This window comes from Microtus oregoni, unplaced genomic scaffold (assembly GCF_018167655.1).
Source record: "Microtus oregoni isolate MIOR12 unplaced genomic scaffold, Mior012 000005F_ref0000423, whole genome shotgun sequence".
Taxonomy (NCBI): Eukaryota; Metazoa; Chordata; class Mammalia; order Rodentia; family Cricetidae; genus Microtus; species Microtus oregoni.
Genome location: NW_024543064.1, coordinates 29460899 through 29478127, shown reverse-complemented (window position 1 = coordinate 29478127; position 17229 = coordinate 29460899). Strand labels below are relative to the sequence as shown.

Sequence of the window (17229 nt, the reverse complement as noted above, 5' to 3'; positions counted from 1 at the left end):
CTCCTGACTCAGCGTCCTAAGTGTTGAAGGTATAGTCGGGTAGAGCCCTGTGTCACCACACCTGGGCAGAGTCAGGGTTCAAAGTTTTGGCTCATGGGTGCACAGCATTGGTTTGCACAGCATATTTTTTGGTATAATAGAAATTTCAAACTAAAGAAACTGTGATGATATAATCGTGATTATGAATGTTGGCAGGCTACTTTAGCTGACGGGGTGGTCTGGGTTGACTTCTCTGGGGAGGGATCAAATGCTATATAAATGCTTATTTGTTTTATTTTGGTTTTGGGTTTTGTTGTTGTTGTTGTTGTTGTTTTGGTTTTTCGAGACGGGGTTTCTCTGTAGCTTTGGAGCCTGTTCTGGAACTAGCTCTTGTAGACCAGGCCGGCCTTGAACTCACAGAGATCTGCCTGCCGTTGTTTCCTGAGTGCTGGGAATAAAGGCATGCGCCACCACTGCCCAGCTTGGTTTGGTTTTGGGAGACAGGGTTTCTCTGCGTTGTTCTGACTGTCCTGGAACTCACTCTGTATACCAGGCTGGCCTCGAACTCAGTGACCTCTACAATCCAACCTCAAGGTTATATGTTCTCAAAACTTCAGTCTGTCTTGTGTATTCAGCTGGACCATTTAGTGGGCCACCTATTAACTGTAATTTAGCATCCCTTTGTGTAGAAGTAGACATTTCGTGGTTATTATATTTATTTTAGTTTTTCGAGATAGGGTTACTCTGTAGCCCTGGGGCCTGTCCTGGAACTCGCTCTGTAGACCAGGCTGGCCTGCACCACCACCGCCCTGTCTCGTGGCTGTTTTTTAACGTTCTGGCTGCGCGGGGTTCCATTCCGTATAACGGGTGTTGAGACTCTTCGGCGGGTGCGAGCGGACGGTCCTCCGCACGCCAGGGGTCGCTGTGGCGCCTCGCCGCCGCTCCAGGTCACTCTCGTGTGGCCGCCCCGCCTCGGGCCCCCGGGCAGAGTGGGCGGGCACGACTGCGCCCAGGTCGCGAGGCGCCCTTCGACCAGCAGCGCCCGGGGCGGGCGGGTATAAATGGAGCGGTGGCTGTCCCGGCCGCCTCTCTCCGCCCCGGGTCGCAGCAGCTAGTGCTGCGTTCGGGCTCAGCAAGCCTGAAGCAAAAAAGAGAAAAAGCTTAAAAAAAATTACAAAAAAGCCTAAAAACCTTAAAAAAAAAGAAAGAAAAGAAAAGAAAAAAAGAGCAAAGAAGAAAAAGAAAAAAAAAACGGGAGAGCGAATCGTGCTGAGTGCCCGCGGGGAAGTGACTTTCGCACGTTTCCGGCCTGCCTGTCTGTCCGCGTCAGTCCGTCCGGTGGTGAGCCGCCCCCAGCCCGCACGGCACGCCTCTGCGCCGCGTGGCAGCCCCGCGCCCCGGCCGGCCGCACCACGTGTCCGCTGCCCTTCGCCGGCACCCGCAAAGATTCGGTTTCCCCCTTCCCGGGCCGCTGTAATTGTAAACCGCCGGGAGCCCGGGGCCTATATTTATCGAGAAACGCGTGTCCCCGGGGCCGCTGTTGAGCGCAGCATCTGTCTGCCTCTTGAAAAAAAATTTTTTTGGCCCCCTTTGCCAGGGGATTCCCTAGTTTAATTTTTATTTTTAAGCCCCAAGCTAGGACAGCTGGAGAGTACAAACTCCAGGAGAGGGCCATATTGTTTTTGAAAGCCTTTTGTCTTTGGGGCTTTTGCGGTTCCGTGCAAGCGTTCCCGCACTCCCGTCCCGCCTGCTCCAGCCTTTGCCGGTGTCGCTGGTGCCACCTGTGCGCTGCGGCGCGGGCCACGGCTCCTCGGAGCCCCTTTTGTCCTGCAGTGAGCCCTGTAAGAAGTCCTGGCGGGGCTCGGGGTGGTGGGGGGTGGGGAGATGAACGCTGCGGCCAGCAGCTACCCCATGGCCTCCTTGTACGTGGGCGACCTGCACTCGGACGTCACCGAAGCCATGCTGTACGAAAAGTTCAGTCCTGCGGGGCCTGTGCTGTCCATCCGGGTCTGCCGCGATATGATCACCCGCCGCTCTCTGGGTTATGCCTACGTCAACTTCCAGCAGCCAGCTGACGGTGAGTAGAAACAGTGTCTACACGGTCGGGAGATTCCGGGGGGACCTTAGGAGTCCTGTAGACGGAGGCCGATCTGGCAAGAGCTGGCGAGGAACGTGGCAGCACGGTGCCAGAGAAGCCATCGGTGGAAGCAAGACGTGGTGCTTGAGAGCCGAGCTCGTGGTCGCGACCCCGGCTTCCAGTCTTGCTTCCACCACTCGCTAACCTGATGACCTTGGGCTACTGGGTGGGGGTGGGGTGGAGTGGGGGTTGGAACGCCAGGAGATTGTAAATTGGGATCTGAATGAAGTGACTGGACTGGTCGAGTGTGTCTAGTCCCACTCAAGCCGAAGTGGGTCTGTTGTAGACCCTGGCATGGACTGGCTCTCCTCGATGGCTTGAAGCAGTGCACACCGCCAGGTTGCAAAGCTGCTGGCCCTCTCCGCCCCTTAACCTGTCCCGAATCTTGATTTTTGTGTTGATTAGGGTGACTGTAGGGCAGTGAGAAGCAAGGGGAACGATTTCATGCCTTAACCTTGAGGGCAGCTTTGCTAGTGTCGCCAGCAGCATCTACCCGGCCACCTCCCCACCCCCCACCCCCACGTTTGCCACAGTGTTTTTGGGGACTTTGCTCAGCTCTGGTGAAGCTCTAGGCTGTGGAGGACGGTGCCTAGGTAGTCTGGGGGGGGGGGGGTCGCTTTAAATCTCCTGGGCACCTGTGGGTGGTGCGTTATGGTTGTGGAAACCCCTTGTGACAGAAAAGAACCACACCAAGTTAGGCTCCCAGTGCAGTGTTCTGCCGTCCCAGATGGAGCAGTTGAGACTGCAGGCAAGCCTTAGATAAGCCCTGGAGAAACCCAACCGGGGGCTGCACGTGACTCCAGATTAAAAGGGAGCAACTGCGGAGACCACTGCTGGGGGAGGGGTGGAGGCCGTACCCAAGCCATCCTGTGGCCAAGGATGTCTTAGGCCCCTGTTTTCCTAACTTTGATGAGGCACTTTTTTTCTCCCCGGGTTGCAGCTAAGACCAGGGAATTGGTCTAGTAGACTACAGGTATTTCTATTGTCAGAGTACTTAGAAGCTAATCCTATTGCTTGTCCATGGGCGTATAAAGAGGGGGCTTGCTTTTTCTTTTTTTTAAGCGGGAGAGTAATGGAGTCCCTTGGCTGTTGCCTTGCTTTCTTGACTTCTTAACGAAAGTTGTGTCTCTTAGAGATAGCAGAAGCCATTGGTCGGTGTGTCTGCCAACACATACCTCTGTAGGACTTTCTGCCTGCTATAAATAAGTGTAGCCCGATTTGCCAGCTTACCAACTCCTGGTGCTGTCTGAAATAGATCAGGGATTGTGTTGGGATGGGCTCCTTTACTGCTGATATAATGGAATAGTTTGAGTTTGCATACTTAGGGATAAGCTCCTACCAGACTTTCTCTGAACTGGCTTGTTTCCCCTCTGCCCAGCCACAGTCCCCAGCGCCCATGAAGATTTAGCCCACATGCTATGGGCAAGATTGGGAGTAAATCCTCTTGGCTGATTGGATGGTTGGATTTGTTGAGCAGTTTAGGGAGCTTTCCCTTTTCTTGGTAATGCTAGGGATTAAAGCCAGGGTCTCTGCATATTGGGCATCGTCCTACTATTAGGCCTGTTGCTCGTCTTTTTCCTGCTTTGAAGTAAGGGTAAGGTGAGAACTAGGCTTGCCTACTTGGTTTTTTTGTTGTTTTTGAGATGAGGACTCTATGTAGTCCTGGCTGTACTGGAGCTCAATTCTTTGGGTTTTTTTGAGACAGGGTTTCTCTGTGTAACAGTCATAGCTGACCTAGAACTAGCTCTTGTAGACCAGGCTGGCCTCGAATTTACAGAGATCCTCCTGCCTCTGCCTCTAAATGCTGGGATAGAGGCGTGTGCCACCACCACCTGGATGAGCTCGATTCTTAATGTAAACCAGGCTAGCCTTGAACTGGGGGATCCACCTGCCTTTGCCATGTGGCAAAACCTCCTGGGAGCACAACACACCCCAAATAAGAGCCCATGGCAGAACAAAGCGTGGATACCAGTGAAGATGCCAACAAAAGCCAATGAGTTTGATTGGGGTTCCTTGAAGGGATTGGGTGAGACAGCTAGCTACATGACCTCTCCAGTGTGTGTGACCGCTCACAAAGCTGGAGCCCTCTTCTAGGCTGCTTGGCTGGTTCCTGCTTTTTCTAGGCAGCCGGTCCACTCTTAACATTTTCACAGCTTTCTCTTGAGCAACTTGGCAGCTTGGCTTACTTCCCACTGGGGGAGGGGGTGACTTTAATATTTTTTTGCAGGGAGTGCCCTAGTGAATCTGATCAGTTTCAGGGACTTCCTAAAGCCATTTTGAGCTGTTTCTACCTTCCTGCGTATGTACTTCTTGTAGGATGGAATATGTTTTAATTTGGGAGGAAATTTGCACATCATGGCTGGGATCAAGAGCTGACACCCAGCTGCCTTGCTTGGACTGTGGAGCTGGAAACCTTACGTAGCCCAGGCTGAGCTTGAACTTGTGCTCTTCCTTTGCTGAGATTTTTTTTTGGTCCTTCACTGTCTCTGTGGCACCTGGTGGGCTTGGTAGGGCAGCTGAATCCCTAAGATTTTGTAGAATTCTGATTAAATCTTTGAAAGGTCTAGGCATGACTCTCACGTGGGGCAGGGTTGGTAGCCAGTGAAGACCCTGGAACATGAGCATAGTCCATGGCTGGGGACCTTATTTTTCAATCTGGTATTAATAGTTGAGTGATCTGGAATAGTGATAGTCATCTTGGTTGATGTTTAGCATTCTTAATTAAAATATGTTCCTCTTCTACAGCCGAGAGAGCCTTGGACACCATGAACTTTGATGTGATTAAGGGAAAGCCAATCCGGATCATGTGGTCTCAGAGGGATCCCTCTTTGAGAAAGTCTGGTGTGGGGAATGTCTTCATCAAGAACCTGGACAAATCTATAGACAACAAGGCACTTTATGATACCTTTTCAGCCTTTGGAAACATCCTGTCCTGTAAGGTAAGCAGTAAAAATCTTTTTAAAAAAATATTATGTATGCAGTTTTGTCTGCATGTATGTCTGCAGGCCAGAAGAGGGCACCACATCTCTCTATAGATGGTTGTGAGCATCCACCATGTGGTTGCTGAGAATGGAACTCAGGACCTTCAGAAGGGCAGCCAGAGCTCTTAACCTCTGAGCCACATCCCCAGCCCCAACATTGTATTATTCTAGCTAAATATTTCCTGAATCTTTTTTTTTTTTTTTTTTTGGTTTTTTGAGACAGGGTTTCTCTGGTTTTGGAGCCTGTCCTGAAACTAGCTTTTGTAGACCAGGCTGGTCTCGAACTCACAGATCGGCCTGCCTCTGCCTCCCAAGTGCTGGGATTAAAGGCGTGTGCCACCACCGCCTGGCTGGGTGTAGTATGCTCTCAAGGCTGAGATAGGAGCTATCTGGGGCATTCAAACACAGCCTGGGGTGTAGAAAGACTCAAAACAAGATAATGTGAAAGGGAGAGTGCCTTAGAATTAGAGACAGTTGGGTGTGGTCATTTTTTAAATGCTGAAAATGGAGCATCTCCCTCTTCCTTCAGTCCTAGGACTTGACCTCGGGGCCTTATACATTATACATAAAGATCTCCATCATATCATACCCCCATTACTTACTCTTGGCTTGCTCCCTCTAATCCCATTCCTAGTTGTTTTTGGTTTTCTGAGACAGGGTTTCTCTGTAGCTTTGGGGCTATCTTTGTAGCTTTTCTGTCTTCTATCTTTGTGTGTGTGAGTGGGTGCATTCATTAGGGTTGTTAGCGCCCTCCCCCATCTCTGCATAAAGCCTCTGGGGTCCAGCGAGCTTTATCCCTAGCCCTCTTTACTTTTATTTGAGACACCTCACCAAGTTGCCTAGTCTGGCTTGAACTTGTGATTGTCCTGAGTCTCTGCATCCTGAGTAGCTGTTACTAGAGGTCTACCATTGTGGATGTTCATCCACAAGCTGGATCCCATTCTGGGAATGGAATCCTCACAGAAGTCCTTGGAGATCGTCCCAACCATGGCCTCATGTAACCTGAGGAAGGATGGTTGTTTTGAGATAGGAGTACATGTAGCTCAGCTTGGCTTTGAACTCTTGTATAGAATGTAGCCAAGGGTGACTTTGATCTTCTGACCTTTATGTTTCCAGCTCCCAAGTGCTGAGATTACAAGTATGTAATCTTACGGTTTATATGGTCGAGCACAGGGCTGCATTCCAGGCAGCCCTCGGCTGGATGATGAGAGATGGCCTTTTGGCAGGTGTTTTTCCTGTGCTTATTCTCCACCCTCCCTGCCTTCATGTTACCTGCTTTTGGAAGCTTGAACAGTTTTCATTTTGGCTAAGGGCGAGGGGAGGACAGAGGCTCAGTGTTTCTAGGACCCGTTACTTAGCCATCTCAGAGGCATTCTTCAGTCTTCACGTGGTTGAGAAGCCATCTCTTCCTAAGCACTTTGGTTTCCACCCAGATCTCCTGGGTTGTTTTTTTTCTTTTTCTTTCCTATTGCTTTGTTGCACTGATAATGGAACCCAGGGCCAGGGCTTGTGCAGGGGCTCTACTGCTGAGCTAGTCTCTAGCCTTCTCTCTTTAAATTTTTATCTTTTCACTTATGAACACATTGTATCGTGGTTTGTTTATGGAGGTCAGAGGATGATTAACAAGAGTCAGTTTGTTTCACCTTGTGGATCCCGGGGAATGAACTGGGGCTTGGGGATAAACTCCTTTACACATTGAACCACATATAGACCCCTTGTGTTTGTTGGTTTTTTTTTTTAATTTATTTTTGAGGCTGGATCTTACAATCTAGGCTGGGCTCTAAAATGTTCTGTGTACTGTGTACCTTGAACCTCATCCGAGCTGTGGCTATCCCAAGTACTCTTACAAGCTTGTCACCACACTCAGCCAGATTCTTCAAAAAAAAATATTAATGAAAGTAAATTTGGAACAAAAGCCTGTGCTCAGCGGGAAACTCATGTGGTAGAGTGCTTGCTACACAAGGATCTGAGTTTGTTCACATAAAAAGTGGGCATGGGGCATGCATATATAATACCAGTACTGGGGAGGGATATAGAATTCCTGAAACATAATTCCTGGGGGCTTGCATGCCAGGCAGCCTGACCTGATCAGACTGTATCCAAAAGAACCTCCTGGAGCTGACCTCACCTCCACAAGCATGTTTTTGGGTAGAAGCAGGCTAACCATTTATGAGTGGAGTACTGGTGCTGTGTGATGTTGGGTCACAGGAGGTCCCAGCTGGTACATCTGGCAGATGATGCTCAGGTGGTCTACCTCTTCTTCAACAGGTGGTTTGTGATGAGAATGGCTCTAAGGGTTATGCCTTTGTCCACTTCGAGACCCAAGAGGCTGCCGACAAGGCCATCGAGAAGATGAATGGCATGCTCCTCAATGACCGCAAAGTGTGAGTGTCCCAGTCTGGAGCGACAACCATCGCATGAGCCAGCCATGGCCCCACCTCGGTATTAACTGGCACACACAAGGCGGCTACTGGTTCTCTCGGCCCAAGTGTGGCCTGCTCCTACCTCTCCACTCCAGGGCTGGTGAGTCTCCCTGCCCGAGCCATGGCAGCCCTTTTGACTCGCCACGGTGGGCTCCCTGCCCGAGCCATGGCCTGCCTGCTGCCTCTCCCTTAAAGGCATTCATCTGTGGGTTTTGTGAGCATCAGCAACTGGGACTGGCTAGAAGACAGCTCTGAGCCCGCTCTGAGCAGGGGTCTTGGCCAGCGGCAGAGTGGAGAGGCCCTGGGCTGACCAGGAGCTGGATACTACTATCTGTGTGACCTTGGCTTTCCTTTTACTCTGGTCTGCCCATGGGTCACTAAATTGTCCTTTACCTAGTTCTTCCTTCCTCTGAGCTGCAGCTCCCATTTTACTGCAGGCATAGTTTGCATACAGTGAAAAATACATCTCTTTGCGGGGACACCGTGTAACATCTTGTCAATACTGTGGGGCGGGGACAGAACTTAGCTGAACCATGTGGGGGAAAGCGAAAGTACTGTTACATTTTGGCTATTAGAAGCAGCAATCATTTCTGTCCTTTGTGGTGTGGGACAGACAAAGCTGTGCTTACATGTCTATCAGGTGTGGAGCTACTTTCCTGGTGGAGTTACCAGGTGATACAGCAGGAAAGCAAAGGCTCCTGGTGACAGTGATCACACTTAAAACTGCTGTTAACAGTTTGGTTTGTGCCCTTCCAGACGTTTTCTATGCATTTACATAGATGCACAGAAATGAACATTTTAAAAACATGGTCGTCAGGTTTCTTCACGAAGGCAGTGTGATGTGGTAGGAGTGGCCCTGGTCTGAACCAGGGGCCCTGGGACCGGTCCTTGCAGGACAGTCCTGCCTCTTTCTTTTCCTGCTGGGGACTTGGGCATCTGAGCTTGTTCTCACGGTGGATGGGGCCCTGGTATTAACCTCTCCTGTCAGCCTTTCCTCTGCACTCCTTTGGGACCCTGGAGGTCATGTCTGTTCCTTCTGAGTAAACGCTGTGCTTCCTGGTGTCTTTGTAGGTTTGTGGGCAGATTCAAGTCTCGCAAAGAGCGTGAAGCTGAGCTTGGAGCCAAGGCCAAGGAATTTACCAATGTTTATATCAAAAACTTTGGGGAAGACGTGGATGATGATAACCTGAAAGAGCTCTTCAGTCAGTTTGGTGAGTGGTGTCTGTGGCCCACATGTCCTTTCGTCCTGTTCACTGGCTCGAGAAATGACCTGTTCTTACTTAACACGCAGGGCACCTGTCTCAGGGTCCGGGTGGGCAGGGTCCCGACCTTCCTCTCAGCTTCATCCTAGCTCCTTTCATCGTGATTTTTTTTTTTAAGGCCAGGCACGTTAACCTCTTTCTGCCTTAAGCCCACCTGGGCTCAGCCAGGGATTCCTTCAGTTGAGTTACTAGCAAGAAACCTTGAGCTGTGGTAGAGATGGTGTCACTAATAGTTCTGTCCTTTGATAATAGGTAAAACCCTAAGCGTCAAAGTGATGAGAGATCCCAGTGGGAAATCCAAAGGCTTTGGCTTTGTCAGTTACGAGAAGCACGAGGATGCCAATAAGGTGAGTGTACTGTGAGGGTCGGGCAGAACCTGTAGGTAGTACCCGGTGCCCGGTAGAGCCTGGCTGGAGTGGGCTGCCTAGTGGTGGGTGTGCAGCGCTGTGCCCTGGCATCAGCACCCATGCAAGTCCAGTTCAAGTGTCGGTTACACCACCCAGCATTTGCTCGTACCTGTCACTTGCTGTTGAAAGATTGAGACAGGTAGTTGTTCCCATTCTTGTAGGGGGACTGAAGCCTCAAAAGTTGGACCTGCGCCTGTGGGCAGAGCAGTGTGCTGGACTTTTAAGCTTCAAAGGGGCCTGAAAAGCCTATAGCTAAATCATTAGTCAAGACTGGCATCTGCCTATGTTTTATACAAATACTGGGTGTGGAGTCTTCTCTCCCTCTCTGTTTTTGCCTTCTGCACTCAAATCTTTCCCAGTCCTGCTGCCTGGTGCTGGTCTGGGGACAGACAGTGCTACAGTAAAGCAGAGAATATCCAGACGGGTCGTTTTCCATTTGTCTTGGGGCCTGTCCCTACAGCTCTGCCACACTTTCTCCTGGGCAGTGAGGGCGTTTGGAAGGTGCTGGAGCTGGGGTTGGGAATTAAGACCCAGTGACACAGTTAGATGCTAGCCCCACTTCTCAGATGGGTCTGGATACTCCAGAAGACCCTGTCTCTGCACCTGCATTACAGACATACATCTTCTCTCTAGGCTGTGGAAGAAATGAATGGAAAGGAGATGAGTGGGAAAGCCATATTTGTAGGCCGTGCACAGAAAAAAGTAGAGCGTCAAGCTGAATTAAAACGGAAATTTGAGCAGCTGAAGCAGGAGCGAATTAGTCGGTACCAGGTGAGGTGGGCTGCCATCTAAGAGGACACTAGACTGCTCTGTGGGCTTGGCATCTGTACCTAACTGCCTGCCAATAAAGGTTATGGCCTCAGGTGTGGAGGGCATTGCTGAGCAGAGACAGTGATTTCTGGCCTCTGTTCTGAAAGTGTCTATATTCCCTGCTCTTTGCTGTGTGGGTTCGTTTTTCTTAATTTAAACTCATGCCCCCTTTGGTAGCTCAAAGGTCCCTGGAGAGTTAGTGATAGGCCAGGGCAGCTGTGGAGGTGACGTGGCTGCATTATTGGCCCTGGCAGTTTTAGGGCAGAAGTTGCTCAACTTGGGCTCATAGAGACCGTGACTTACTTTTAACCCAGTCTGGCCTGGAGAAAGTCACAGTCTAGCTTAGGCTGACCTTGAACTCTCAGAAACCCTCTCAAAACATGTTGGGCCCCAACTCTGGAGTTTCAGGTTTTGTGGTTTTGAGTCAGAATCTTGCCGTATAGCCTAGTCTAGCCTCAGACAGACACTCAGTCGCCCCCCTGCCTTGACCCTCTGAGTGTTAGGGTTACGGCAAGGGTTTGTTTTTGAGACTTTTTTTTTCAACAGACAACAGTTTTAATTTGACAAGTTCCCAAGCATGTTCTGGGGCTCACATTGGGAAGTTCCTGTGTGTACAGGTGTAATTAACAGTGGTCCCTTCCCCAGGGAGTGAATCTCTACATTAAGAACTTGGATGACACCATTGACGATGAGAAATTACGGAAAGAGTTTTCTCCTTTTGGATCAATCACCAGCGCTAAGGTAATGTGAGTGTGAGCGTGTGGGTTTGGAAGCAGCACGTTCTGGTGACATCAGTAGATGTCAGTTATGACGGTGGTCCTGAGTACAGTGTTATTCCAGCATATTCCTCTTTGCTTCGGGTGCCCCTGAGAGTCTTGCTCTGGAGAAGATGTGTGATGTCTGCTTGCACTGGAGCTTGGAGTCTGGCACAGCTCCTCCCTGTAGCCCCTACAGCACTCAAATCTTTCCCGGTCCTGCTGCCTGGTGCTGGTCTGGGGACAGACGGTGCTACAATAGAGCAGAGAATATCCAGACGGGTCATTTTCCATTTGTCTTTGGGCCTGTCCCTACAGCTCTGCCACACTTAACTCCTGAGCAGACTCTACGTGAAAGTTTGGCTGGGTAGCCATGCTTACATGGGCATGAGCGGTGGCATGTCCTTGGCACTTAGGGAATGTGCACAGCCTGACACGAGATGCCTCTTGGTAGAGGATGCCACTGGTAGCGAGAAAGGGGACTGTGTGACTAAGTGGGATTTGGCGACCCTGCCCTGGCCCTTAGTGTAAACTGCATCCCTTGTACAAAGGATGTTACCATTTGTGTTAGTATGGTTTTAAAGAGATAGGATCTCACTATGTTAGACCAGGCTGGCCTCAAGCTCACAGAGATCCACCTGCCTCTGTCTCCCGAGTGTAGGGATTGGTGTATGCCACTCTGCAGAGCTGGGGTTATTGTGTTTAAATGATAGACTTTTCGGGGTGTTGGCAAAAGAAACCCTGGAGGATGTGGGTGATTAGATTAGCCAGAGCAGCTGTGGAGGTGACATGTGACTGCTTTGGTGCTGGCGAACTTTCCTCTTGGTGTTACTCACTTGGCTGGCCTGTTGGAGAATCCCCCTGAGGTTCCTGGTGCCACCTTCAAGATCATGGCCGAGCGCTGTTCCATGGGTAGGACATTGTCAAGCTGATGACACTTGACTTTGGGCTGATGATGCCCACACACAAGACTCAGAAAGCAAGTGCCCTTTCAGGAGAGGGAAAGAAATAGTGGCTGGCTCTGCAGTTGTGGAAACACAGGCTCAGAGGGTAGGTGAGACTGTTTAGAATCTGGGTTCTAGGTTCCCTGGCTTCTAGGTCACTGCCTCCCACTGAACTGGTGGCAGCCATTGGCGACCTGGAAAAAACTAAGCTGCAATTAGTTTTTGAGATAGGATTTCACAGCAGCTCTTGAGCTTCTGAACCTCTGCCTCCCGTGTGTGTGTGTGTGTGTGTGTGTGCGCGTGCGCGGTCTGGCCCCTCTGGAGATGTGCCTTCCTCAGCATTAGCTGTTCTCCTTGTAGGTGATGCTAGAAGACGGAAGAAGCAAAGGGTTTGGCTTTGTCTGCTTCTCGTCTCCTGAAGAGGCAACCAAAGCAGTCACTGAGATGAACGGCCGAATTGTGGGCTCTAAGCCGCTGTATGTTGCCCTGGCGCAGAGGAAGGAAGAGCGAAAGGCTCATCTGACCAACCAGTATATGCAGCGTGTGGCTGGCATGAGAGCGCTCCCTGCTAATGCCATCTTAAATCAGTTCCAGCCTGCGGCCGGTGGCTACTTCGTGCCAGCAGTTCCGCAGGTGGGTCTGCCAGGGGACGGTGCAGCTGCTTCTGTGTTCTGTAGCTGGGGGAGGGGTTTGGGGATACTGGTGCTGAAGTGAGGAGTTAACCTGTGATCATTCACACTCATGACCACAGAGAAAGTGAACCCGTCCCGCTAACGGATCCTCAGCTTTTGGGTAGAGTGCCTTTCACTCTTTAACTTGGCTTAGTAGTAAGATGAGGGAGTCGAGGCTGGTGTGTTCAGGTTCTCAGGTTTTGGGTGCTCGTCTCCCCTCCAGGCTCAGGGAAGACCTCCATATTACACACCTAACCAACTAGCACAGATGAGGCCTAATCCACGCTGGCAGCAAGGCGGGAGACCTCAAGGTAGGTAGCTGGAAGCAGGGCCTTCCTCACCAGGTATGCCTGTCCAGTTCCTGCTTCTGCAGCCCAGCCTCTGGCTTGTTAGTGACTTGCTTGTCCCTGTCTCTTGGCCAGGCTTCCAGGGAATGCCAAGTGCTATACGGCAGTCTGGGCCTCGTCCAGCTCTTCGCCATCTGGCTCCAACTGGTAATGCTCCGGCCTCTCGTGGCCTTCCTACTACCACTCAGAGAGTCGGTGAGCAAACTCGCCTATAGGAGCATGGCCGGGGAGGAGGGAGTCAGGATGATTAGCTCTGCCCTGGCTTGGTCAGTCTGGGACTCTTTAGCTGTGTGCTTAGGCAGGCTGTTCATTCAGGCAGGAGCAGCGACGAAATGAACCCTGGGTGTATTGGTAACTTTGAACATTCCTGCTCATGGTGGCACGTGAAGGGTTAACCGGAAGTATTCTGTCTGGATTACTATACAGACGACCTGTTGTTGAGGGGTCAGGGGAGAGTATGCCATATTCTAGTGTGCAAAGCCTTGTGTGGTGTCCTTTGGTCCTGTGAGGGACATGTAAGGTCATGTGTTGGAGATTCTTCTTCCGTGGGACGTGGCCAGTTGGACATCCGCTGCCGACACTGATGTGCATTTGCTGGTCTGTTGTAGGGTCTGAGTGCCCGGACCGCTTGGCTATGGACTTTGGTGGGGCTGGTGCCGCCCAGCAAGGGCTGACTGACAGCTGCCAGTCTGGAGGTGGTATTGGCTGCACACAGCGGGGGAAAGCTGGGATTTGACGGGCCTTTGTCCAGGCTACGGGCTTTAACCACGCTTGTTCTTCCCACAGGCGTCCCTGCCGCCGTGCCAAGCCTTGCACCTCGTGCCGCAGTCGCTGCCGCTGCTCCCAGGGCTGTGGCTCCATACAAGTACGCCTCCAGTGTCCGCAGCCCTCACCCTGCCATCCAGCCGCTGCAGGTGAGGTCCAGCACAGCCATGGAGGCCTTTGTCCTATTTGTGCTCAGTTTTAAAGATGCCTTGGTCTGGCTCCCTCACCAGGGTCTCCCCTGTGGCGGTTCAGACGCTGGCCCTGAGAGCAACAAGCTTGAAAGCCTTCTGATTAGTAACAGTGCAGAAATAGCAGGAAGCAGCTGGTGCTTCCTGTCCCTTAAGACACCTGGCTATCAGCTCTGTGAGCCCTGGCGTCACTTTTACACCCAGTGACCTAATTGATCCTTGGTTTGGGATTTAACAGCTGTGAGTAACTTCTCACTTAGAACTGAAGCTCGTCTTCAGGGACATGGCTCAGTTGGCGGGCTTTACAAGGCTCAGGACCAGGCTATGCCCTGGAACCGTGAGGACCTGAGTTCAGATCCCAAACACACATGGAAAGCCGGACACGGTGGTTTCCCTGGTGCTGTTGGGCTAGCTGGTATGACCAAAGTAGTGAGCTTGGGATGAGACCCTAAGTTGACCTTGGCCCCTACACACAAACACCCAGAAGAAAAGGCTTTACAGAATGTGGGGAGCTTATTCCTTGCCTAAGCTGTCTCCTTCCTTTAAGTGTGAGCCAGGGTACAACCAGTTCGTTTCAGAGCTTGGTAGCAGTTTGCTGTGCCTGGCCTTGGTTGTGCAAACAGATAGCTTTGGGAGTGTGAGCTGCTATTCTTCAGTGTCCTCCTCCACGGTCTCTAAAGTGGGGGTTGTCTTTCACCTGTAAGGCCTTTTAGAGCTCTGAGCAATGTTACTGTTACATGTTAAATCATCCTGCATATATGTAAAAATCTGGTCCAGGCCCTGGTGCTGAAGGAAGATTGGTATAGCCTGCAATTCTGCATTGGGGTGGTAGAGGCAAGAGTTGAAGGGTTAGGACTTGAAGGTCAGCACTTAGCTACACACTGAGTTCAAGGCCAGCCTGGGTTAAGAGAGACTACATGGAAAACCAAACCTCTGGTAAGGTGATGGTGAAGTATGTTTAGACATGCTTTGATTCTCTGACTCCTGGCTTCGTTTGTGCTGGAATTAACTAACGTAAAGGAAACTTTGAAGAGGAGGATACGTGTACAGTTTACTGTGAAGCTGGAACGTGCTTATCATTCCAGCTTTTGGGGACTGGGGATAAAGGGATCATCAAGAACTCAAGGCCAACAAGACCACATGAAAAATACAAAATTAAGTTCCCTGTGTCCTGATTTTTACTGAAAGGGCTTGAATTGTTAGGCAAATGCTCACCCAGCATGGCAGGTTTGCTTGCTCAGAGGACTGTGACTTCTGACAACTTGCCATTCGATGGTGGTCCAGTTCCTTGCTGTCCTTCAGTCCCCAAGGGCAGGATTAGACAGCCACTTCCACCCATCTCCCTTTTCTCGTGGGTGCATGTTCAAGTGTTCAGCTTGAGTGTCTTCCATAGTGCTAACCCCACTATTGCTGGCTCACAGGCACCCCAGCCTGCGGTCCATGTCCAGGGCCAGGAGCCACTGACTGCCTCGATGCTGGCTGCAGCACCCCCCCAGGAACAGAAGCAGATGCTGGGTAAGTGTCCTGTGCTTAAAGAAGAGCGGGGAGCCTGGTGCCAGCTTGTGTTCCCTGGGATTGGATACCCTTGTGATGCTGACTGACTGTTCTGCCCCCAGGGGAGCGTTTGTTCCCACTCATCCAGACAATGCATTCAAACCTGGCCGGCAAGATCACAGGGATGCTGCTGGAAATCGACAACTCGGAGCTGCTCCACATGCTGGAGTCCCCCGAGTCTCTCCGTTCCAAGGTGGGCTGCCCTTCAGGCCCTGTGACCCCTCTGCCTCATCTGTGATGTGGGCTACTGCTGAAGGTGACACTGGCACTCGGTCTTTCACAGGTGGATGAAGCTGTGGCAGTCCTGCAGGCTCATCATGCCAAGAAAGAAGCCGCCCAGAAGGTGGGCACTGCTGTTGCTGCTGCTGCTGCTACCTCTTAGACAAGGAAAAAGTAGGTTTGACAGTTGGGTTTGGTTTGGTGTTTTTCCAGATAGGGTCTCCCATATGCCCCAAGTCTCCAGAATGCTGGGATTAAAGGCATAACACAGCATCTACCTATAATCCCAGCTGCCCGTGTGGCGAAAGCCTGAGATCACTTGTGCCCAATCTCTTCTGAGTGAGTGACACAAACGTCCTCACCATGCACACGTAAAAGTAGTCTTCGAAAGTGCCTGATCATGTGTGGCTCGGCATTCTCAAGGCCCAGCGCCCCCCACCTTGACAGAAACAATCAGTTGTCGTAATTACAACATACAATCCGCCTGGTGTCTGTACAGGTCTTTCTAGCTTGGCCTGAGGTTGGCACGCGGTGTTCACTGCTCTGTGGTGCAGCAGGCATGGAGGGGCATTGATACCGCGATCTAGTGGGAGAATGGGCACACCTGGTTATATTTACACGGGGACTTTGAGAGCTGTGGCCCTCTGCCTAGAATGACCTAGGACTGGTGGGTTCTTTATAAAAAGAAAGGAAGGCTGTGCATGGGCAGCTGGTGGTAATCCGACACAACTGGTAACATGCTTGTGTTTCTCTTTGATTCAGGCGTCAAAAGCCAAATAACCCCTCATGGCAAAAGCTGAGGTCTGAAGACTCCCTGGTTTGTCTGCCACACAGTTGCAAATTCAATAGGTCATTTTGTATCAAGAGGTCAATTATGAAGCACCTAGAATTTTTCAATTATGAGAATATATTCTCTGGGTTCTGCTATGGCCCAGGAGGTAAACTTTTTTTTTTTCTATTGTGGGTTCTGATTTTTTTTCCCCTCCCAGAAATTGGATTTAATGTACCCAAGACTTTTAAGTTTCTCAATAAAGAAAAAAATCTCATTTGTGTGTTGCCATTGTTTTTACTCCATAATTTGGGGCTTTTGCTGGATGTGCTGTTAGGCTTTGAACATAGCAGATGAATCTACTTTTGTGTGTGTGTTTTTTAGAATAGTACAGGGTTATAGCAAGGATGCCCTAAGTTAAATGTGGGCCTGGGAGGCACATACTATGCCCGAGACCCAATGATAACGTGGAGGCCAGCTTGGCTCAAACATGAAAAAGCTGAGTGTGAATTGAACCAGCAGGACGCTGGCTGCATCCCCATGGCAGGGTTTGCACTTGAATATGGTATGCTAAAGGCAGGAGAGCTCAGCTTCCATTGGGGTAGCTGCGTACCCCAGGGGCGGGTAAGGTTTGTCCAGCATCCTGCAGTCACTCACCCTGTTCACACAGCAGAAGATGCAGTGGCCCGGATTCTGCAGCAAGGCTTCAGCTGTGGGAAATGCTCAGGAGTCCGTTCCCCCACCCCCACCCGGTGTGAGCACAAGTGCTGGCCAAGGTCAGCTGTCTGTCCAGCCTTGCCCTTCTTAGGGCTGTGGGTAGGTTGTCTCTGGGCTGGCTCCTTTGGTGGCTGGTCTTCCTTTAAGTGACAGGTCCTAAAGCCCAGACTCTGTATAGTAAAACAAAATGACTTTAATATTTCTGCATGCATTGAGGCTTAAAACCACTCGTAACTCCAGGGTATCCAAGACCTCCCTCCTTGATCACTCATGTGCACACTCCACGGAGCTACACTAAGCA

At 50.8% G+C, this 17229-nt stretch overlaps 1 protein-coding gene and 2 non-coding genes across 6 annotated transcripts; all 3 read left to right on the top strand.

Annotated features, from left to right (window-relative positions):
* The first annotated feature begins 995 nt into the window (after positions 1-995).
* Positions 996-16488, top strand: Pabpc4 (poly(A) binding protein cytoplasmic 4). 4 transcript variants are annotated; one of them, XM_041652391.1, is made up of 16 exons: positions 996-2056; positions 4862-5055; positions 7366-7481; positions 8592-8731; positions 9035-9129; positions 9823-9960; positions 10645-10740; positions 12059-12331; positions 12593-12680; positions 12792-12863; positions 13325-13411; positions 13503-13630; positions 15091-15184; positions 15286-15416; positions 15507-15616; positions 16205-16488. In XM_041652391.1, the coding sequence occupies exons 1-15, from the start codon at positions 1864-1866 to the stop codon at positions 15603-15605; spliced, it is 1944 nt and encodes a 647-aa protein (XP_041508325.1). In that variant the 5' UTR covers positions 996-1863; the 3' UTR covers positions 15606-15616; positions 16205-16488. The 4 variants fall into 4 exon arrangements, with proteins under 4 accessions (XP_041508325.1, XP_041508324.1, XP_041508328.1 ...); XM_041652390.1 differs by having other exon boundaries at positions 12792-12911; XM_041652394.1 differs by lacking the exon at positions 13325-13411.
* LOC121448960 lies at positions 9530-9662 on the top strand. Its single transcript, XR_005974429.1, has one exon. It is a non-coding gene; the product is annotated as a small nucleolar RNA SNORA55 (small nucleolar RNA).
* On the top strand, positions 10953-11085 carry LOC121448961. Its single transcript, XR_005974430.1, has one exon. It is a non-coding gene; the product is annotated as a small nucleolar RNA SNORA55 (small nucleolar RNA).
* Positions 16489-17229: the final 741 nt, after the last annotated feature.